Source organism: Tribolium castaneum, chromosome 2 (assembly GCF_031307605.1).
Source record: "Tribolium castaneum strain GA2 chromosome 2, icTriCast1.1, whole genome shotgun sequence".
In the NCBI taxonomy this organism is placed as follows: domain Eukaryota; kingdom Metazoa; phylum Arthropoda; class Insecta; order Coleoptera; family Tenebrionidae; genus Tribolium; species Tribolium castaneum.
Genome location: NC_087395.1, coordinates 18,318,958 through 18,342,252, shown reverse-complemented (window position 1 = coordinate 18,342,252; position 23,295 = coordinate 18,318,958). Strand labels below are relative to the sequence as shown.

Here is a 23,295-nt window from a genome sequence, read left to right as displayed (position 1 = left end):
TCAAAAATTTCAGTCGTTACATAACAAACTCCAAAATGAAAAATCTCGTCTCGCGCTTGCCGTCCAAGCCTGCGAGGCCGCCACGGCCTCCATCAGCCGCCCCAGCAGCCCCCGGGACACGCTGCCGCCCCCAGTTCCCATCAAAGAACTCGAATGTCGCGCCCGGCTCGAGGACCTTATCGATCAGGTAACCAGTTGTGTAGGTTTGTGTATGTGTTGTTTGCACCTTGCTTTGCATTTAGACGCACCAGGAGTCGGCATCAGCACTGCAAATGCTTGTGGATGAACTTAACGTGCGTGGTTTTACTAAAAAATTGCATGACCAAATCGATAAGGTAGGTGTTTGTGTAAAAATAGTAGTTTGAGTGGGTTTGCAGTCCAGACAAATAAGTCTTTAAATCAAAATTTTGTGGAAAACCTTGCATTTTTAATTTAAGTTACTATTATAGAGTATTTAAAATTTTTTGTTTGTTTCAACCCCCGAGAAGGGGTTGAAAAATAGAATATAATGTGTTTTTTTGAAGATTATTCGAAATTAGAAAATGTAAAGCATAAAATTTGACTAAAAATATTCTCTTGACTTTTTTGGGATTATTTAATGGAGGGTGCTTAAGTGTAATCGGGTGAATTGTACAATTTTAAAAAACTATCACAAACATTTCATAATCATCTAAAATATTTTGCTGAATTCGAATCCAAAGGTCGGTTTTGGATTTAAAAAAGACGTGTTAGCGAAAAATTTTGCAAAAATCTTAAATTGGACAAATTCTGCGATTATATCTTCGTTCTTCCTTCTACTACAAACTTCTTTTTTGCAAAAAATTCCTCAATAAATGCAAAGTTTTGCATAAGGTTGAGTTTTAATAAAAGGAAACCGAAAAAATTACATTTTCTTGTTTTCTATGCTTCAAACGGTGATATGATTGATATCTCAGTAACAAAGAGTCGTAGAGAAAAAGTATACGAATATTTTTTGTAGACAATTGCATGGTCTACAATTTTTGACTGAATTGTTTTAATGACAACATTTACCGTTTACGAGAAAAATGGCAAAAACCGATACATTTGACCTTTAACCTTGAACATTTTTTTGCACACATGGTCTCGATTAGGGCTTTTAATAATAGTGTCCAAGACCTGTACCAACTATCACCTCTATGCGATTTTTTGTAAATTGGAATGTCTATTTTGACCGGACTACATTTGAAGGCTAAAAGTAGTAAATAATGGAAAAAAATGAATATTACGCCAAAAAATTTTTTGGAATTAATTAAAATTTTGTAATTTATAGCTCTGTTAAAATAAGGACAACAGTGTTCCCATTTGTCGAATTTGACGTATGGCTTACTATTTGATCTATTTGATATTTTATTCGAAAATGTCAAGAAGTTATCATAAAATTATCATTTCAAGCTTGGTGTCGCAAAAAGTTTCACTAAATTTTGGAAAAAAGAGAATGCAGATTAGGGCAAAGAATACTGGGAATTTTATTTTTTATTTTGGGACAATTTTTGTCTTTTGTGGGATCAATTTAGAACAAAAACAATTATTATTGAATGACAAAAATGTAATTTGAAAAAAATAATACAAATCTAAAAATCTTTGTTTTATTTTCATACGTGTAACCAAAATGAAGAGTACACAACACAAATTTTTTATTTATATAAATTTCACGCTCCAGGCGATTTTTAAGGATGTTCATTGCCTCATATTACCTTTGCAATATTATGGATTCACCAGTTGTTTTTTTGAAGATCGAACGTATCTCCCTTCTTAGTTTTCTTTAAAATCTAAAGGTAAAGGTGTTTGCGTAATTCTAAGCTCCTAGGTTTATCCACTTATCACATGTTTAATACAATTTGATTTTTTAAAACATTGCAAAAATTATTATCACTGTCACTTTTAGTTTATGGAGAATAACGTTATTAGTTATGGAGAATAACGTGTATTCTGTAACTTTTGTAACGGACTGTTAGAATTTAACACTGGTTAAAAATAGCAAATCTAGGAATTTTATTGGTTACTGCTATAGGAACAACTACTAACGGCCTTTAAATTTTAACAGTTTTATTACAGAATACAGAATACTCCCTAATGTTACTGTAGAAATGTTGCTAAAAAAGGGTTTTTAATAAGTACAGGAGATAAAAATGTTCTTTTCACTTTTTTGATAATATCACGATATTATTAAAATTAACAGAGAGTTCAGGTGGTTAAAAATAAAGGAATGATACTAGTTGATAAGTGACATTAGTTATTTTTTTAATTATTTACAATTTTTAGCCCTCGAAATGTTTTCAAGGCGATGATCGCGCTTCAAAGGAAAATACGCCACGATTTCACCTCGAGTGCATTTTGCAGTAATTGTAAATTGCAATAACTTGGAGAGTGTTACAGATATCAAAATGATTCTTTTAAAATAAAAAACTTTCACCCATCTCAAAAATTTCTCTACACAATATACAATTTTTAATTATTAAAACTCAACCTTGTGTACCTACGTAAAAGTCTGCATTTATTGAGGAATCTTTTACAAAAAATGTAAGTTTCTAGCTTTATCCAGAAGGAAGATACGAAAATGTAAACGCAAAATTTGTCCAATTTTATGATTTACGTTTTCGTTAAAACGTCTTTTTGAAACGAAACATTATTTGACTAAACATTTTTAAATACTCCACAATAACTTATGTCAAAAATTCAAGATTTTCCACGACATTTTGATTTAAAGCCTTATTTCACTTAACTATTTGGTCATTTTCCCGTTTGTTAACAGGTGCAGTCTCATCTCAGCAACTTGACAACTTCAGTTGCTGAGTTTGAAGAAAAGGAAAAGCATAGAGACGCTCTGAAAGATTGGATAATTAACCAGAAGAACATTGTGGTGGAATGGAAGAATAGGCCAACAAAGCTACGAGCCGATGCCGCCAAGCAAGAGTTGAGCAACATGAACGACTTAATGGCGGCGATTGACCAGAGAAGAACCCAACTAGTGACGGAGTTTGCAAGTCCCAAAAATGCCCACTTGGAACAAATGTTGGACGACTTAGAGAACGAATTATCGGCAGCTATCGCGTCCAAAACCGCCAATCAAGAAATCCTGGATGAATACCGACAAAACGTCCAAGTTATCAACAACTGGTTTGACAACTTGGTCAAGAGAATCGACGCGATTGACCGCGGCTCCGGTCTCAACTGCCAACAAAAACAAGTCGCTATTGAGGAGCTCAAAGCCGAGTTCGAGGACCAAGGGCCCAAACGAATGAACGAAGTGAAAAGATTTGCAAGCCAGGTCCTGGAATTTGTCAATAATCTCGACGCCCAACAAGTCGAAGAGCAAATGAAATCGATCGAGCGCAGGAACAATGATATTGGCAAGCGGCTACAGAGGAAACTCCAAATCCTGGACATGACGCGTAAAGGGATCGAAGACACACGTAACGAGATCGAACAAGCCAGAGACTGGGTCAAAGCGCGCCTCATTGAGCTGCAAAAACCGCCACTGCTCGGTTTTGAGAGCCGCAAGGCTGAGGACAGGCTCAACTCGCTCAAGGGGTTGCTCAAGGAGGCCGACAATAAGCTGGTCTTGAAGGAAACTCTGATGAAACGCGTTAGTAACATGACCAACGAGTTGGAACCACCGGAACGGGAACAACTCGAAACGGCTTTGAAAAATCTGGGACTTGAGCAGGAACAACTAGTTGAGAGGATAAAATCAGCGATTGAGCGAGTAAATGGCGCCGCTAACACTCGGCGCACCTTGGAGAGCAATCTCGAAAAGGCGAGAGCGTGGCTAAAGGCCAAAAACGCCGACGTTCACAAACTGAGTGGATACCTACCCTTGAAATCGCGCCAAGTTGAGGAGGAAATCGCCCAGCACCGAATCTACGAAAGTGAGATTAAAACGTTCAGTGACGGCGACCTCAACGACTTACTCAAACTGGGCAACAGCGTCTTGAAAGAGTGCGACGAAAGCGACCGCGAACGCCTCCAAACCCTTCTAGACGAAGTCAAGGACGAACACGAGACACTCAAATCCGACTCTTTACAAAAAATCAACGCCTTGAGTGACCTTCTCCAAGGCCGCAAACAATTCGAGAGCGACATTGATAAGTGCATTGACTGGCTAAAACAAGCCGAAGTGGCCACAGCTTCGGACATCCGCGCCCCTAACATCGAGGTCCTTGAGGAACAACTCGCCAAGTACGAAACTTTGGGCAACGAAGCCAAGCGAGTCCAGACCGACATTGACAAGATTTTCGAACAGGCGAAAGCCATCGTTCCCACAATCAGCGAATCCGACAAAATCTACTTGAACGAGGTGCTGAACAACATGCGGGATCGCCACAACCGCATTTCCGCCCTCATCCAGGACAGGACTAACGCCCTGAAGGCCAACATCCAACAGTTGAGGGAAGCCCAGTCCAGGATCGCCGAAAGCGTCCAGTTCGTCAACGAGATCCAAAACCAACTCAAGGAGTTGAACAAACCGATCGGTAGTAAAGTTGAAGACGTCCAGAACGTTCTGTCGAGCTATGAGCGGATTTTGGGCGACCTTAAGGCCAACAAGGCCCGGCTTGGCGACGTCCCAGCGTCACACTCGAGCGAGTTACAGTCGGTGTTGGCCACTCAGGACGATCTGATCAAGTCGATCGAAGACCAGATCGCCCGCTTGCGCCAACTGTTGCTCCTCCGGGAACAATTCATCGCCCTCATCACCGAAATCATGACTTTTATAACGAAATACACGGAAATTGTCCGCGATATCGAGCGTTCCGGCGGCACCATCGAGGACAAGATCAAGAAATATGACGATGTCATTGTCAAAATCCAGGAGTGTGAAGCCATGCTTGCGTCCGCCGCTGACAAAGGCCAGCAAATCGCCGCCGATTGTTCGGTGCAGGACAGGAACAGCATAACCGAACAAATCCAATCACTGAAACAATCTTTGCAAAACCTGCGACGCGCTGTTGAAAAACAGAGGCAAGAGCACGAAAACACGGCTGCGGAGCACCGGAAACTGGCCGCTGAACTTGAGAGCATCCTGGATTGGCTCCATGCGAACGAAGGGGCCGTTCGTTCCCGCCCACTGCTCAGTCGAGACGTGCAAAGTGTGGACCAAGAACTGGAAAATCACGAGCGGCTGGCGCGAAACGTCGGCGAATATTTGGACAAAATCCGCAAGATCCAGGAAGCGACAAGACACGATGACAGCATGCCGGGCTCGCTTTTGGAGCAGCTCTCCGAAGGCAACTCGCTCCTGGCCAGTTTGCCGCGCGAGTTGGACGAGCGGGAGAAGTACCTCACGAGTAACAAACAGCTGCGGGAGGAGTACGCGAGGTTGAAGCAGCGGCTGAATGAGTGGGTCAAGGAGGCGGAAATTCGGCTCGCGAGTCACAAGGATGGCGTCGATTTTGAGAATATTTTGACCGATTTGGAGGAGCATAAGATTTTCTTTAGTACGGAGGGGAATATGAAGGAGTTGGTGTCGGTGAATTTGCAACAGGTGGCCGATAAGATATGGCCGAGTTTGACGCCGTACGAGCAGGAGGAGTTGAGTCGGGAGCAGCAGTACAATACGCAGTTGCTGAAGAATACGCTGAACTCGGCCAAGTCGCAAAAGGCGCAGTTGGAGCAGGATGCCGAGATTTGGAAGGATTATTGCCAGACGTTGGATAAGGTCAAGGCGGTGATTGCGAGGACCAAGTTTACGGACGAGCCGGTGACGACGTTGGCGGGGTTGCATTTTAATATTCAGAAGATATCGCATGCTTTGAATGATATACAGGTGAGTTTTTGTTTAAAGAAACTGAATCTTTTTTAATAAATTGGTTGGAACATTTGGTTATAATCTTTATGTTCGATTGTATTGTAATCCGGAGTTTATGATATAATAAATTTCGTGTAACGGCTATAAACTAGGACGTTAGTTGTCTGATGTGGCTGTGACGGGAAAGTAAAACGGCTTGTTATCAGTGTCGAAAAAATTGCGTTGTTCGAAAGCCGTAAAACGACAAAGAAAGTACAAATATTTCCTTTATTTGAAGTTTAAATCTTCTAAAATTGTTTGCTTCTTTTGACAGTTGTTTTGAAAATCAGAAGCAGCTTTCACCAAATAAATCAGAACACAGATTTTTTTTCTCAAGTACTCAAGTACTTCTTGTACAGGCTGTCCCAACAATCCGAAAAAGCTTCATAACTTGTTTATTGTCAGACATATTTTTTTTCTTTTTTTTTTAGAGTATAGCCTGCGTTTCTGCTGCATATTTTAAAAGAATTATACGTATAATAAAGATATAAAATAAAATATAAAAAACACTAAAGTTATGTTTTTGGTTTTTGGAACATCCTATATTTTGCATTTTTCGATGTAGCTTTTATTACATAAAAAACTAAGAATTCTAGAAAAGTAGGACTTTCACCCATTTAAAGGAGAAAGATCAAACTAAAAGGATATATTTTTTGTAGCTTACTGCAGTCAAGAACATAAAAAATGAGAGGTTTGTTGCAAGTTGAATAACTTAGAAATTTTAAACATTCTATTTTTGTTTTTGCATATAAAAGACCTTTAAATTGTGTCTCTGAAAACATTAACATTTAAGTGTCTTTTGCTAAAAACTGGTGTACCAACTCAGTGGTACGCTGTTGAGAAGCATGTGTAAATTACGGGAAAAATCTTGAAAAAAATTCTAAACTCATATTTTAAAAAATCTATCGCTACAAACTTATTTTGTTAACTTCTTCAATTATCATTATTTTTTGATATTTTTATATTTCACACTAAGTAATCTTAACACCTAACCTAACACAATGATGAATAATTATTTTTAAATTTAAATTTAAATTTTTAAAACAGTCTTAAGCAGTTTTTTGAATTAAAAAAAAATTAAATTTATCAAAAAAATCACAATTTGGAGATGTGCCAACACTGGGAATTTTCAGAAATGATTTATCTTTATTGTTGATCAAATTCTATTGCGATTACGACTGTTAGACAACGTTGCCACATATCAATTTTATTTAAAATTCGTTATTTAGCAATGATTTCAGTACAAAATTTTTTTTACTATTTTTACCTTTATATGTCAGCAATTCTCTACCACACACCATTGAGTTGGTGCGCAGGTTTTTGAGCACCCGGTATTGTTTCAGTAGTCGAAAAGTGAAATTTTTAGCTAATAACGTAATAACTTTAATCTTACCTTTTTTCTTTTCCAATTGAAAAAACGATAACTTTTTGGCTTTTTTGCTTTAGAAATCTTTAGCTAATAACGCCATAACTTTGTATACATACTGCAATATTTTTGAAATATGCAGCAGAAACGCAGTTATAATCTAAAAAAAAAATATATCTCTAATAATAAACAAGTTATGGACCTTTTTCGGAATTTTGGGATAGCCTGTATGTATACTATCCAATACTACTTACGATTTACCTACTACAAATTTACCATCAAATAAATAGTACTTAGAAATTATTCGATTTTCTTACTGATAAAATTGGTTAAATATCAATCGTATCTTATGTGAGGTTTGTTTATGAAATATACATAAGACTAAAACGTAAACGAGTGTGAAATTTTGAAATATGTATAGGTATTTTAGAAATTTATTTGGAAAGTTCACCACAGTAGAAATTATTTTGAGTCTAGTTATTTCTTTGAATGTGCCGTTGCAAATATGTTCAAAAATTCATTAAGTATTTAAAACTTGTAATTTATTTCGGGTAATGAACTAATGAGTAATGACTGTCTGTGTGCAAGTTTTATTATTTCTAGTATCTAACAATACATAAGATTTACAGAGCAAATTTTTATTATTTATTTGCCAAATACAAGTCTTGTAAATTTATACAAATAAAACTTATTCGTGATGTGAGAACCTTTTTTTGTTTGTTTTTTGATATCCATAAAATTACTGTTGTTTGTAGCACATTTTACATGATTGTAAAAGCATTACAATAATGTTTTTATTTTCTTTATTTAACACAATTAGCTAAGGAATTTACACGGAAAGTCTTGTCAAATATTCTTTTTGGTGAAGGACGATATCGATCACAGTCTTATTTTCGAATTTAAAACTTAAACTTTAAAATTTAAAAAGAAGAAACAAAGTTAGAAACAATGTCCTTTTATACAACAAAACAATTTTGTGACTTATTAACTTCGTCTATTTTTTATAAGACGAGCCTTAATACAATATTATCAACTGTTGTGCCTGAAACTAAATAAATAAATTTCCGATCAATTCGATCGCGACTAGAACTATGTTTTTATAAAAAAGACCACTATTTTTTTGACCTTACTATTTGTAAAATAATTCATTTTAACTCCTGAGTTTTAAATGTGCTAAAATTATTAAAACTGAAATAAACTGTAAGCAGATGTTTTGTGTCTTTGAATGGGTGACCTTTTCAAAGTCAAAGTGAACTCTAATTCGACTAATTTAAAAAAATTTGTGAGGATTTCAAAAGCTCATGAATGAATAAATCAGCAAACAACAAAAAATTATATTTTAGACCTTTTAATCTTTGATGTATTTCAATGCCATGTAATGTTTGCAAAAGACGTACCTCAAAAACACAATTTATGGCATATAAATCTCATCCGAATAGTCTACATGTCAGATTTAAAATTATCAACATCGAACAAGCAGTTCTATTTTTATTTCAATTGATTTAACAGGAAATGAGATAATTTCTTTTTTCACATAATGTGTGTCAATATTGTTTCCCAAATTTTTTATCAGTAGTACTATAAAATAATAAACATACTTTCACGATTACGAAATTAATTGTATTATTAGATACTTACTTCTTTGACTATCGAATTGTTTCAAGGAAAGAAGTGAAAGTATTGATCAATTCTGTCTAGTTCAAATGAATGAACCTCAATGTTAGGCAACCAAGAATCAAAGGTAAACAGCGCGGCATATGAAAATGATGTCATGCTATTTTTAAACCTATGATATCACTTTTCTTACATCACTGATACTGGAATATGCATTTCATATGTGTGTAATAAATTCAAGGCCACTTTCCCGCTAAAAATCTTCGAAAATAGTAATAATATGCGAGAAGTGTCGCGCCGACCGTTTTTTAAGGTGTCTCCACAATCACGTATTTTCCTCAAGATTATCAATCCATCAATCAAAATAACTGAATTTATCAGCACTAACCTACTACAGGTTTTTATTAATATTGTGTTGGTTCATAATACCGGGTAAACATAAACCGAGATAAGGTAATCGAGGTAAACTATTCGCAATTTATTTTTAGGCAAGCAACTCGATAAGTGTAAAAATGCAAGTATCACATTACGAATTCTTTCACAGAACCAACAACTGGAACTAGACCTGCTCCTCGAACGCTCCAACGAAATAATAAAACACGCAGACGACCGGAACAAACTCAAAACGCAAGAACAAACAAGCCAGGTGTCCGACGAGTGGACTTCCTTAGTCTCAAATCTGGAAAATAGAAGAGGCACTTTGACCAAATTGGCGCAAGTCTGGGAGACCTTCGAGGGCCGGTGGCAACACTTCGAGAGTCTCCTCTCCGGCGTCGAGGAAAGGGCCAAACATGTGGACAACGTCGTCAGAAGCAAGGAGCATGTGATCGCGACGAATAACAGCATTTTGGTGAGTGATTTTTATCGCCGTTTTTTTTTTAATTAAACTGTGTTTTGCTAGGAACTGCAATCGGAAGCAGAGTCCTTGAAAAAATTCCGAGACGAGGTGTTTGAATTGTCCGAAAACGTGCTTCTTTTCCTGAAGGAGTGCTCCCAGACCAGTGCTACAGCCCTTAACGAAAAACTCAAACAGCTGAGAGAGACTTACCAAAGGTATGTGTGACCCAAATGTAGTGACATTTCGCGGTGCCATAAATGAGTCATAACTATAACTATAATCAAATAAAAAGTCGAAGTATAAACAAAAAATGTTGTTTCCCCGGTCTATGTTTAACCTCTGGTCCCGAGCCAAGTGGGTACTCGACAAGCGCCGTTTTATTACACCATAAACGGGCTTAATTGCGCTATTTCGATCGCGTCTCTATTAATACCCCCAATCGATGCTCAAAAAAACTGCATCTGAACAGAATCCACTTCCGTCTGAATTTTTTCCCCCGTGCCTTGAGCCCGTGCATGCGCGTCGCGACGCCGCCCGTTTCCCAAATTCAAATTAACGCATAACGTACGACAAAGTCGAACTGGATGGCTGGATAGTCCCTCCGCTCGGGTATTTTCTCCGCCTGGTACCGCATACCCGACGCACCCCAAACCGAATAAATAATCAAGCTCGAGGGTGAATTTAGTGTCTTGTGAGTTCGTGAGCCGGAATTTTGAGGTAAAGCTCGAAATAGTTACAGCTTTCACGTGTTATTTTGGCACACCCGAATATGTACCAGGAGGTCACGCATTAAAAATAGTCCGGTGCAAAAATAAAACACGGTTCACGTTTTCAGGCTTCTGGACAGTTTGGACGCGAAGTTGCAGAAGACCGAAGACGACCTTAGGGAAATCGTCGAAGCTCTCGATTGCGTCGCCAGAGAGAAGACCGAATTGAACAAAGTCAAGCTTGAAGTGGAGAACTTTTACGTCTTTGACGCCAATCTTGACCGAACCGAAGGACAATTGAAACAACTGCGGAGCAAAGTAGCTTCGTGTACCGGACGTGCCAAAGAATTGTCTTCACGACTCAAAGACAAGTATTTGAAGAGTCAACAGTTGGTCCCATCGGACGTTGCGCAAGAATTGAACCAATTGGAACTCTTGACTGAAGCTCTTGCAAGTGCCATGGAAGAGAAGGATCGGGAATTCAAGAAGGCCAAGACTGTGCGGTCCGATTATCTCAACGACGTTGAAGAAGTGCAAAGTTGGATCAAAGACGCCGAGTTGAAAGTGCAAGATCGATCGATTGAACCCCAACTGTTGCAACAACACCTCCAAACGATACAAGCCGAAATTGGGGGAATCACAGACCGGTTGGAGAAACTCATCAAGAACGGGAAACTCATCGTTGAAAAAACGAAAGACGACGATGAGAAACAACTGATCCAATCGACTATCAACAACTTGAGTGATCAGCTGCAACAGGTGCGATCGTGGCTCGAAGAGAAACGCCAACAAGTCGGGGAAACTCTCGACGCTTGGCAGCGCTTCTTGTCTTTGTATCAGACGGTGATGACGTGGGTGCAAGAAAAGCGAGTGTTTTTGAAAGAACCTCTCTATATAACGACACTGACTGAAGCGCGCCAAAAGCTCCACGACTATTCTGTAAGTATCGGTTAGTTTTTTTATTCCAGACTGATTTTTCGGGTTAAAGAACGCCGTTAAGAGTTGCAAAACGGCAAGTAAAAATCTGAGTGAAATGGCGAAGGAATTGGAACACATCGGGAGCGTGACCAGTGTTGGGGACCTCCCGACCAAGATGGAGGAAGCCGAAGAGGCCAAAACCGAAGTCGAAGCTTCGATTTTAGAACGCAACGCTTTGCTCCAAGAAACGTCCGAAGAGTGGGAACAGTGCGAGAAGAAGATGAAGGACGTCCGCGGTTGGATCGAAAAAACCACAACCACTCTGGACTCTCAACAGAACAAGAAGAAGCCACTACGCGACCAGCACGCACTTTGCGAGAAAATGCTAGCCGACATACAAATCCAGAAGACTAAGATTTCGCTTTCTGTTGAGAAGCTTCAGGTATTTTGGTTGATTTGCAAAGGTTGGAGTTTATTTGGGCGTCGTTTCCAGCTTCATTTCCGGTCCGGCGTCGGTGGCGACACCCGTGTGACCCAATCCGCCCAGGAGCTCCTCAAGGAATTGGACGATTTGAACGGGAACATTAAAGAGCAGAGTTCGAGACTCGAAACTGCGATCGCTCAAGTCGAGCAATACCAGCTGGAGGTGCAACAACTCCGGCAGCAGATCGTCCAGGTGGAGCAGCAGTTGCGGGCGGCTATGGCCCCCACCCACCTGCCCCACGATCGAGATCAAGCCGTTCGAGACCAACAGGTAGGTGTTTTTTGTGTTTTGACGAGTTATGGATGGAAGTGGCATGTATTGTGACGTCACCAACACCATCACGGGTCGTGGTGTGTTCCTGTGACTATAAAACTAACATAGCCACCTTCATCTCGTTTATTATGCTCAAGCCGCACCGCAGCCGTAGTCAAGCCAAAATTTTTGAGCGATTTTCAAAACGATGATTCCCGAACGGTTCCCGAAAATTTCTGGAAACAGTTGATGGAAGAGGTGATTGATGCGCCATCAAGGTGTTTCCACTCCCCTCTCCTCGAGGCAGCTGGGGATTGTGTTTGTTTTGGTTTCGGGCCCTTTTTCTTGGTTTTATATTACGCTTCGTTTACTGCTTTTACCGCTTCTTTACCATCCGCTTAGTTAAGTTTGAGTTTCACCACCATTTTATTTAGTTCGTATTGTATATTTTGTGTTCACTATCTTTCTCATGCCACGGTTGGGTTTCACTCATTAGCATCCACACTGTAGCTTGTCATTTCATTCGTCTGGGGTGAGCCAGAAAGCGAACACAATCTTAATTTATGTTTCGATTGTTTCTCACGGTGCGTTTTTGTTTTGTTCTTTTTTTGATCATTATCGCTGCACTCCCTTCTTCCTCCGGGTGTAGGCGTGTCGAGATCGCGTGCGTGCCTTACAGAACAAGATGGCCGCTCGGAACGAGCGAATCAAATTGATTCTGCAGAGGGGCGTGCCGGACTCGGAACCGCTCGACACTTAACCGAACCCCAATCCAGTCATTCCCCCGATCACGTCCCGACCCGATCTTGACCCCAAACACCTAAAACGACGTGCGTTTCAGCCACCATCTTGCATCGCGCGATACTATACTCTTATTGAGACGCGTTTTACTGATTTCTTGAATTGTTGCTGCGAAAACAGGCGCGGAATGAGGCCTACCGGCAAAGGATCGATGATCTCACCGGCAAGATCCGACTCGTGGATCCCTATTACGTCCAACCCACATCCCTACTCGGGGTTACGTACGCGGACGTTACCGCCGGACGGTCCATATCGCAAGAACGCACGTCCGAAACACGCGAACTGGAGACGACCGAAACGAAAGCCGTTGACACTTATAACGAACCGGTTATAACCGAAACGAAAGCGAAAACGCCGGCTGTAACCGAACCGAAAGCGCCGAGAAGGAGCCGATCACCAAAGAGGCGCGACAACAAACCCAAACCGGAACCCAAACTGCAGCAAGTCACAGAAACACCCTTCGTTCGACCAATCGAAGAAAACGTGTTTCCAAAACCACAGCAAACGAGACCTAAACCGGAACCTAAAGTGCACCAAGTCACAGAAACACCCATCGTTCAACCACAACAAACGAAACCCAAACCGGAACGGGTCAAAGAAACACCCATTGTTCAACCAGTCGAAGAAAAGGTGTTTTTAAAACCACAGCAGACGAGACCAAGGGGCCGATCACCGAGCCCCATGTGGGAGCCCGGATCAACTACCTATGCCGAAATTTTACGGGGACAATACAATCAATCCGAAGTTATGCAACCACCGGAGGAAAAGAAACCACTGCCAAAACCAGAACCGGAACCGGAACCAATCGCAGTTCCCCCGGTTCAACCACAATACAATTTTGTCCCTCAACAGAACTGGTCTCACTACCAATACCAAGTGCCTGCGAACCCAACTTACTACCCTCCCCAGCAAGGCATTTTCGATTACATGCAGCCCATCCCAGACATGGTCAGTTTCATGGCTCCAGGGCAACAATTGATGGGTTCCGGTTTGGGTACTTACTTGTACCAAGAGCAGTACAACCCGACTTACCAACCTACTGTGATCACGCCGCAGTACGATGATTATCAGGCTCCTCAGGCTCCGGTGCCTGTCGAGAATCCCGTTCCGGAAGAAACGGAGCCGGAACAAGTGACAGATTCCGGGAGCCAGTTCTCGTACGCTCAAATTTTGTCGCAAGGCCTCGCTTCGAAGCCTCTCCAGCCATCCAGTCTACCGGCAACGACGAATCGGCCAAAGTCTCCGCTGCATGGACGCGAGTCCAAGCAAATGGACGAAACGAGGCCGATTACAAAGGATAAAAAGACACAGAAACGATACGGACGCATCGAAACTAAAGAAGTTGCATCAGATGGTCATCGTGGAGAGCTCGTCCAAATGACGAGTGATGACAATGCTGATGAATCTCCTAACGTACAAGACTTGAAATCGTTTAGCGATGTAGATGTTGATGTTCCCCAAAATACAGATAAGCGAAAAGACAACGAACACAAAAAGGACAAGTCGCATGTGAAACACATTACTGTTGTTAAGACAGTTACAGAGAGTGTCGTCGATGATTCCAAACCCAAACAGAAAATTATCGAAGAGACTAAAGTTAAAACTGTCACGAAGCAGAAAAATGTTGAAGAAGTGCCGAAGAAGAAAAAAGCTCACAAAAAATCCGACACTGTGATTGAAATGACTGACGAGTTTGACGTGCCAACGAAACCAAAGAAAACGAAGTCAACACAAAAGGCTACTCTTGAAGCACCACTTTCTAGTGATAATGCACAAAATGAGATTGTTAGTCAAGAAACGAAAAAATCGAAGAAGAAGTCAAAGAAAACTAAACCAGAAACTGTTGAATTACCAAGTGTAGAGAAAGTCGAAGAAATTTCGATGACTACGGAAGAGCCTCACGTTTGTAATATAGAGGAAGAAGTTACAAGCGAATCAAAGAACTCGAAGAAAGGACAAGAGCCAGAAATAGTCGAAGTCACCACAACTAAATCTAAAAAGAAGTCAAAGAAATCTAAACCGAAAGACGTTGAAACTGCTTCACTGGAAGCCGATAAAGTAGAAAAACTTCTGATTTCTGAAACTGTCACAGAAGTTACAGAAAGCGTTTCAGAAAAACTAATTACAAGTGAAAAGGAAGACAACCAAGAGCCCATTTCTAAACCGAAAAGAAAATCAAAGAAATCAAAATCGAAGGAAACACCGCCGGAAGAGAAAAATCTTAGCGAGATGTTTATTGATGCCGAAAAATCTGCTGAAGTTCTGGTTGAACCGAAAGTCGAAGAGCAAGGAGAAACAATTGTTAAGACTAAGAAGAAAGCAAAGAAGTCTAAATCCAAAGATGGTGAAAAGGGGGAAGTTTCTCTGTTACCTGAACCAACAGCTCAACCAACAGAAAACGTTTCGGAAACTTTCGTTGTTGAGGAAAAAATTGAAGAAGCACCTAAGGAAGCGGTGACCAAAATAACATTGCCGCCTGAAACAACCGACAAAGCAGAGGTTGCTCACCCTGAAACACTAGTCAAGAAGGGTAAAAAGAAGTCCAAAAAGCCCAAAGAAGAAGCGCTACCAACGACTCAGCCTCCAGAAACATTTTTCGAAGAGAAAAGTGACAAACAAGTCGATGTTATCAATGCCCCCAGACTTGAAGAAATTGTACAAGTGCAAATGGCTAAGCCGTCACCTGAAACTGTCGTTGAAACATTTATCACAAATGAAAGGACAGTTTTAGCTGAAACACGAACCCAGAACGATCTTGAAATTATTAAAGCTGAGGAGACTGCCGTCAAAAACAAGGAGAGAAAATCTAAGAAAAAGAAGGGGAAGAAGGAAGAAACGGACGACTCTAATGACGTGAAAAAATCAAAGATCACGGCCACTATTACCACTGTTACAAGTATGACTAAAACACCTCTTGTCACTGAAACTGTTAGTCTGTCAAAACCGGCGGTTTCTCCGAGAGAAGTTACAAGTACGGCGACTGACGAGAATAAGGAAAACATTGAAACGACTGAAGAAATTATAGAAGAAAGTTCCCAAGCGACTGAGTCACAGACTTCTGCTCCACAAACTCAAAAAATTGTGCTAATAACACACGAAGAAGTGCGTATGAAACCAGTAGTGTCTCTAAAAATGGAATTTACGGAAACTCCGATTCATACAACTCATTTTATTGAAGAAACGGTGGCTGAGACATCCGAAACAGATGAAGAAAAATTAAAACTTAAAGAAATTCAAAGTAGCTCAACTGATGACGAGAAACTTAGCCAAAAGTTGGCGGAAGTTGCAACTGAAGAGCAATCAAAATCCGATTCTGCAGTTGATCTATTGTCTGAAACATGTGTTACTGAAACTGAATTTTCTGAAGCACTGGATATTTCAGAAATTAAAGACATTACTCTTGAAACAACTGTGGATGAAGGTATTGAAACTTTCGATGCCTCTATGACTGTTGTAACAAACGCCACTGAAACAGTGCCTACGGAGAAAATTTTGACTGAAGCTGCCCCTATTGAAACAACAACTTCAGCAACTGAAATATTACCCGCTGAAGTCACATCGACTGAAATGCCAAATGATGAATTAGAAATCGAACAAGTTATTTTCGGATCTGTCCAAGAACGTCCTAGTCAAAAAGCCGCCAGAAAGAAGAAGGAAAAGATGCAGTTTGAGCGTGGACCACTCACTACCGAAGAATTGGAAGCTTACAAACATTTTGAAGATAAACTGAAAAAGAAGAAAAAGAGACAAGGAATTCCTTTGGAATTTTTATTAGAGTCTCAGCAAACACCTGAAGTTGCTGACGGTATCAAGTCACCTCCTGACGTACCAACGTCATTGACACGACTCGAATCTGTCGATTTTGAAGTTAGTAATATCGAAGACGTCATGAATGTTTTGTCGGGCAAAGGAGATGTGAAAATTCCAAGTGAAGTACAAAGTGATAGTTGCAAAAAGGAATCTTGGCCCGTTGATAAACCGCAGGAGAAAGTTGGTACTGGTATGGAAGAAAAACCGGTTTATAAAGGTTTGCCCTTGGATGAAAGCACCGACATCATCGACATATTAGACGAACCAATTGTTCTTTCAGATAGTGAAACAGACGCAGTTAAAGAGAAACATAAGAAAAAAAAGAAGAAATCTAAATCTGTGAAAGTTGAAGAACCACCCTTTTTGGAAAGCAAAGACGTTGTGATTCAAGGCAATGTGGAGGATAAATCGTCAACGTCGTGGGCAAATGTTGTAGGCACCAAAACAGTGGAACCAAAAATTGAAGATAAACCTAGTGAAACTGTTACAATTACTGAAAAAAGTGAACCGGTTGTTAAAGAAATTATTGACGCCGATGTCGATTCTGAGAAAAAATCAAAAAAGAAGAAACATAAGAAGAAGCAAGTTGAAAGCAAAGAACCATTCGTCGAACCTCCTGAAGAATCTCAACCTATTATAGAGGATAAACCTGAAGAAAAGATAGTGACAGAAGTAGAGAAGGCTCAAACAGAGGAGTCTGAGAAACCCCCTGCTGACGATGTGCCAAAATCTAAAAAGAAGAAGAATAAAAAACATAAACAAAAACAAGATGATTTTGATAAGGTTGAAGAGACTGACTTAGAGAAGAAAGATGAAGAGAATAAAATTGAACTTCCTGAACCTGTTATTCAAGAAATTGAGAGTGTTGAGCACAAATCAGAAGAGAAAGATGAGCCTCAACCTATTGTTGAAGAACCTTCTGAACCAAAAAAAGATAAAAAGAAAAAACGCAAGGAAAAAGTATCGATCAAGGAACCAGAAGTGCCTGAAGAAAATAAGGCTAAACGGAAGACCAGTAAAAAAGAAAAATCTGTGTCGTTTGAGGAAACGCCGCAAATTATCAGTTTCCAAGAGGAAATACCAGTTGATGAAACTTTGGCTGTGGCTTCTGAAATTGTTAAGTTGGATAATAGCTCGGAAATTGTCACAACAGACGAGCTTATTTTTGTGCCAAATCGTGTAGCTGATGAGCTTATTGATATTATACCATCAGAAAAGTTGATTGAAGAGGAGAAGAAGGCGGCAGAACTATCAAATGTTGAAGAACCAATAGAAATTAAAAAGGAATGCAAAGGGCTACCGGTTGATAAAACCACAGATCTTTGGCTAGATAGTACAATTACGTTGAATGATGAAGTGAAGGAATCTACCGAAGAAACATCAAAGTCATCATCCCAGACAGAAGAAAAACCGCTTGAATCAGCGAAGATTACGGAAGAACCGGTAACGGTGTCAGTAAAACCTGCTTATAAGGGATTACCATTAGATAAAAGCAGTGAACTTTGGATTGATATCCTAGATGAACCAATGGTGCTTTCCGATGAAGAAAAAACGTCTCCTTCTCCCACAAATGTGCCAACTGAACACTTTGAAGAAAAGGATAAGTCAGCACATCAAGAAACTTTAGATTTTATCGAACAAGAAAAAGCGACTGTTACAGAACAAAAACCTGAAGAAAAAGTGGCCTATAAGGGCTTACCAGTTGACGCTACTACAGACCTATGGATTGACGTTTTGGATGAACCAATGCAGTTTTCAGATGATGAACCAGAAAAGGTTGAAGAGAAATCTCATGACTTAAATGTGGAATTCATAGAAAGCGAAAAATCTGTGAAAACTGGTGAAATGCAGGACAGCAAGGACATTAAATTGCCAGAAGTACCATCCGATGAGATACAAGTGCAAAAGCCTGCAGCTATCAAAATATTGTCAGATTTGCCGCCTGAGAAAACTTCCGAAATAATTCATAAACTGGAAGATGAATTAAGTGAAACTGATCGAACTACAAAAGAAAAATCTGCAGTTTTGGAACCAGATATTATTAGGGAGTCGTCTGAAACTCAGGAATTTTCTCAAAAGGAACAATCAGAAAAAAGCTTTTTGTGTGCATTAATGGATGAGAAAATTGCGCGATATGACATTTGGGGTATGATGAGAGCAGAAACTGAATATTATGAAAATGCTCAAAAAACCGAACCCAAAGTTGAAGAAGTAGAAGAGGAAAAAGTTAAAGAAGTCAAAGAGAAAAAAGTCGAAGAAGTGAAAGAAGAAGAAACTAAGGACTTGAACAAGGAAAAAGTTCAAGAAATGAAGGAAGAAAGTGCAAAATCTCTTGAATATTTCCACAGCGAGTTTCATAATTACGACATACTGAACTTACTAAACGCGGAAATTGCATGGTACGAAGAAAAAGCACAGGTTGTGGAAGAGGAAAAAATAGAAGAGGTTCCGGTTGTGGAGATACAAGAAGTTGTTGCCCCCGAGGTTTCTAATGACATACCTCCCTTGGTAGAACCAGTAGCAGTTCGATCAGAACAAGTTACTGATCTTGATGAACCTGTCACAGATCTTGATGACCCGGCACTTGATTTGCCAAAGATTTCTAATCAAAAAGTAGCAAAAGATCTTATAACTACAGACTTAGATGACCCTACTGAAACAAAAGTTCCTGTTGAATGCAAACTAAAAGGAGTTCCTGAAGTTTCCGAGGAGCCAACGACAGTTTCAGTAGAAGTGAAATCAGAAGCTCAAGAAAATAGTGAGCCACAAATAGAATATAAGGAAAAGAAAGAAGATAAATCTAAATCACCGACAACTCAAGAGAAAGAAACAGTTTCAGCAAAGCAGGTTGAACCTCCTTATCAAATTCCCGACGACATACCGGAAGTTTCTCTCTTGTCACTAGCTGAAGCTGAAGAATTAATAATACCGACTAGAGAAAGCATGAGACCTTCACAGTTTGAAGCGATTTTGGCGAAAGCAACCGAATTTGTGCCAAAACTTGAACAGTCTCGTCTTAACCCGAATGCTGCTGAATTTATACCAGGAGGTGAGCAAAGAACACATTTTGTCGACGTAACGTCAGGATATAAAGAAGAAGATCCTGAACTGGACGAGAGTTCGACGCAAATGTGGCGTTACGGTGAAAGAATTTACAACGATATCGTCGACAGTCAACACGACTCAGGATTCTCAACTTCCGAACCACAGAGTAGTGTTTGGGCTGAAGAAGTCGCCCCTTCGCAAAATATTGAAAATCTTTTGCCTAAAGAACTTGTCAGTGAAGTGAATGAGCTTGACGAAGCTACAAAACCGAAGAAATCTCCAAGAAAACGTAAAGGAAAATCACCGAAACCTCTAGTGAAAGAAGAACAACCAGCGGTTGAAGAAGAACCAACACCTGCTGCTCCAGTCAACGTTTGGGAGAATTTGATGAAAAGTGATAAGACATACGCTGAAGTTGTTGCTACAAAGATGACCTCATCAGAATCCGAGGACACTGATGTTGGCAAAGAACCAACTCCTATGAAAGTTAAAGAAATGTCACCACGTCCACCAGTTGAGATTAGAGTTATAGAACCAAAAGAAGCTAAAGTGGACTACGAGACTGATGAAGATGGTTTTAAGGAGTTTATACCTAAGCGGTCAAGATCTCGCTCTCGTTCGAAACAAAGAGACGTTGAGGTGCAACCACAAGAAGAAAGCCCAGAGGAGAAGCAGTCTAAACGAAAATCTAGAAGACGCCATCGATCGCCAAAGGAAGAGGTTCAAGAAACAGAAGTCATGGAAACAGTTGTAGTAAGTGAAACGCCGGAAGAAGGGACAGCCGATGAAGAGAAACCAGTTGATGTAAGTAAGAAACCTAAAAAGAAGAAGAAGAAGTCGAAACTGGTTCAGGAGGAAGTACATGAAGAAAAAGAACCGGAAATTAAATCCGAGGAACGCGAAGATAAGACAGTTGAAACTGAAATAGTTCAGGTTGAAAAAGAGCGAGAAATAAAACAGGCTGTGCAATCTGACGAAGTCAAGGAGGAGCAAGTTGAAGTTGAAAAGGTCTCTGATATTTCTGATGAAAGTCTTCTTTTGAAAACTTATGCTGATGTTGTGACGGGACGTAGCCGCGAACCATCTCCCTGTGTTTTCACAAGAGAAAGGTTACAAGAAAAGCCTAAAATTGTGGAACTAATCGAACAACCTAAAGAACATAAACCTGAACCTAAATCCGAAGAAAAGGTACAACTTTTTGACGCACCTGTAAAACCTGAGGAGGAAACAACTAAAAAATCGAAGAGGAAATCAAGGAAGAGAGAAAAGTCGCCCAAACTTACCGAATCTTCTGAAAGTTTTGTAACAGTTTCAATGGAACCTAGTGAAATCAGTGTGCCAACCGTTGAAAGTCATCAGAAAAGCTACGCTACTATTGCTGCTTTACCACGGAGTCGAGAACCGTCTCCAGCCTCTGTAGTATCGGAAACACCGAAGCAAAAACCGTTAGAAATTCACATTCAAGTGGTTGGAGAACCTGAACATACACCAGAACCACCTGTTGTCGACGACGAAGGATTTATGATGTTGTCGACGAAGAAAGAACGCCGGTCTAGGTCGAGGTCACGTTCAAGATCTCGGCAAGAAGGACCGAAAATTGATAGTCATGACTTTCTGGAAAATGAACGACAACATGAAGCAAAGATGAAGAGTTGGGCTTCAATTGTCAGTAATGATAAAGTTGAATGTGAACAAGCGGAACCTTCAATTGAAGATGTTAAACTAGAAGATGTCAAAATTGAGACTAAACCTTCAAAGACTAAGAAGAAGAAAGAAGAAAAACCTGGACGTTTAGGAGGTTTGATATCGTCAGTGAAAAGTGTGTTTTCGGCAACGAAAAACAAAGTAGAAGACGAACCAGACAAGGTTGAAGAAGTTGTGGAACACAAAAAGAAAAAGAAGCACAAAAAAGGCAAAGGTAAAAGTGTTCCCGAAGAAAGCAAGCCAGAAGAACAAACCGAGGAATTTACTATTTTGGATAAAGAAGAAACTATAAAGTTAGACAGTCCGGTAGAAGAATCTGAGGTGAAAGATTCAAAAATTGTTTCTGACGTTGAGCCTAAGATGCAAGAAAGTGCGTTTGAAACAATTGAAGTGTCGGAAGTTCAGGAACAATTGGAAATTGAAGAAGACAAAGGAAAAGTGGTAGAAGTGGCTGAAGAAAAATGTAATGATATTATTGAAGTTTCAATTAAAACTGATGAAGAACCAGATATAATCACCGATGATATTGTTGTTGTTGACCCTGAACCAGAATTTATCATTGTTGAAAAAGTTTCAAGTCCTGAAGCTACTCAAGACACAAATGAAATTGTTTTTGCTGAACCTGTACAAGATATAGAAGCAAAAACTACTGAAATTATTTGCGAAAGCACTTCCCAGCCATTAGATAAACAAGTTATTACAGAATTTATCCAACGCGAGCAAACTTTTAGTATCGAAGAACTAAAACAGCCTGAAGTACCTGTCGAAAAGCGCGGCAGTTTCCTCAACACTTTGATATCAAAAATGACCAGTCCAAAATCTGAAGAAAAGAAAAAGAAGAAAGAGAAGAAGGAAGAAACAGAACCTGACGAAAAGAGCAAGAAAAAACGAAAAGACAAGAAGAAAGAAAAATCTGAATCCAAGGACAATATGCCTGTTGATATTACATCGCTTGATATTAAAACTGATATTGAACCAACCGACTCAACGTTTGATATTGCGGTGAAGGAAGTAGAAAGTGACAAAAAGGAAAAACTCATGGAACTCACCCCCAGCGAAGAAATAAAAATGGTCCGCGAGGAAGAAGCAAAGAGTAAGAAAAAAGATAAGAAACTAAAACATCAAAAATCGTCCGATTCTGAAACCACCCCTGACATCGAGAAGCAGAGCATGTTTGGAACAATTTGCGCGAAAATATCGGAAGTATTTTCCCATAAAAAATCCGACGATTTAATTTTGACTCCGGAAGAAGTATTAGCGGTGAATTTAAACCTCGATGGTCCTTTCTGGTTGGAAAAATCCTTCTATGACGAAGCTGAAGAAAATTATCAATTATCTTTAGCGAAGAAAGTCGCGCAAGCTGAAGATATCGTTAAGGAGAACCACGACGAATCTCCGGACAAAGACGGCGATTCTGACAGTTCTAGCGGCCGAGGGTCACCGCGGCCCCCGCAGCAGAACGGCATAAACGGCGATATTCCTACCAGCGAATACATGATGTACTCTTTACCGGGGGGTGTCGGTGGTTGGAAAGACCGTAGCACGTACCTAGCGCCCGAAACCGCGAAAATTAAAACGGCCGATGACCATTTGCGCGCCGCGAAACACTTGTCCGAAAGTATCGCGGAAGATGTAATCGCGGAATCCTCCCACAATCCTCCTCTAGGGCCCCCAGTGCAGCCAGCGATAACGCCAGAGGATAATGCCCAGCCACCGGGAGGTGACAACCAGCTCAAGAAGGTGAAAAATTGTGTGTTTGTATAGGGTGTCGTTTTAAGTGCATGGCTGCTTTATTTATTATTTATTTCTGGTATAACAATAAAGATTTAATTGTTGTTGCATTTGAATTGTTGGGGTTTGACTTGTTTGAATTTGACGTTTGGCTTATTAATTTTGATGCTGAATGTCACTGTCATGTCGCGACTTTCGCTCATTTCTCAACATTCGCAG

The 23,295-nt window shown here is 40.1% G+C and overlaps 1 protein-coding gene across 18 annotated transcripts in view; it reads left to right on the top strand.

Moving 5' to 3' along the window:
- Nucleotides 1-23,295, top strand: part of Msp300 (Muscle-specific protein 300 kDa) — a 116,026-nt gene that overhangs the window by 67,738 nt on the left and 24,993 nt on the right. For 9 of the 18 annotated variants that reach the window (XM_064354980.1, XM_064354979.1, XM_064354970.1 and 6 more), the window contains 9 exons: nt 14-187; nt 243-335; nt 2,774-5,785; nt 9,331-9,636; nt 9,688-9,839; nt 10,460-11,270; nt 11,320-11,691; nt 11,743-12,003; nt 12,907-23,085. In XM_064354980.1, coding sequence (XP_064211050.1) covers nt 14-187; nt 243-335; nt 2,774-5,785; nt 9,331-9,636; nt 9,688-9,839; nt 10,460-11,270; nt 11,320-11,691; nt 11,743-12,003; nt 12,907-23,085 — 15,360 coding nt within the window. The other 9 variants (XM_015983524.2, XM_015983522.2, XM_015983521.2 and 6 more) reach the window with 5 other exon arrangements.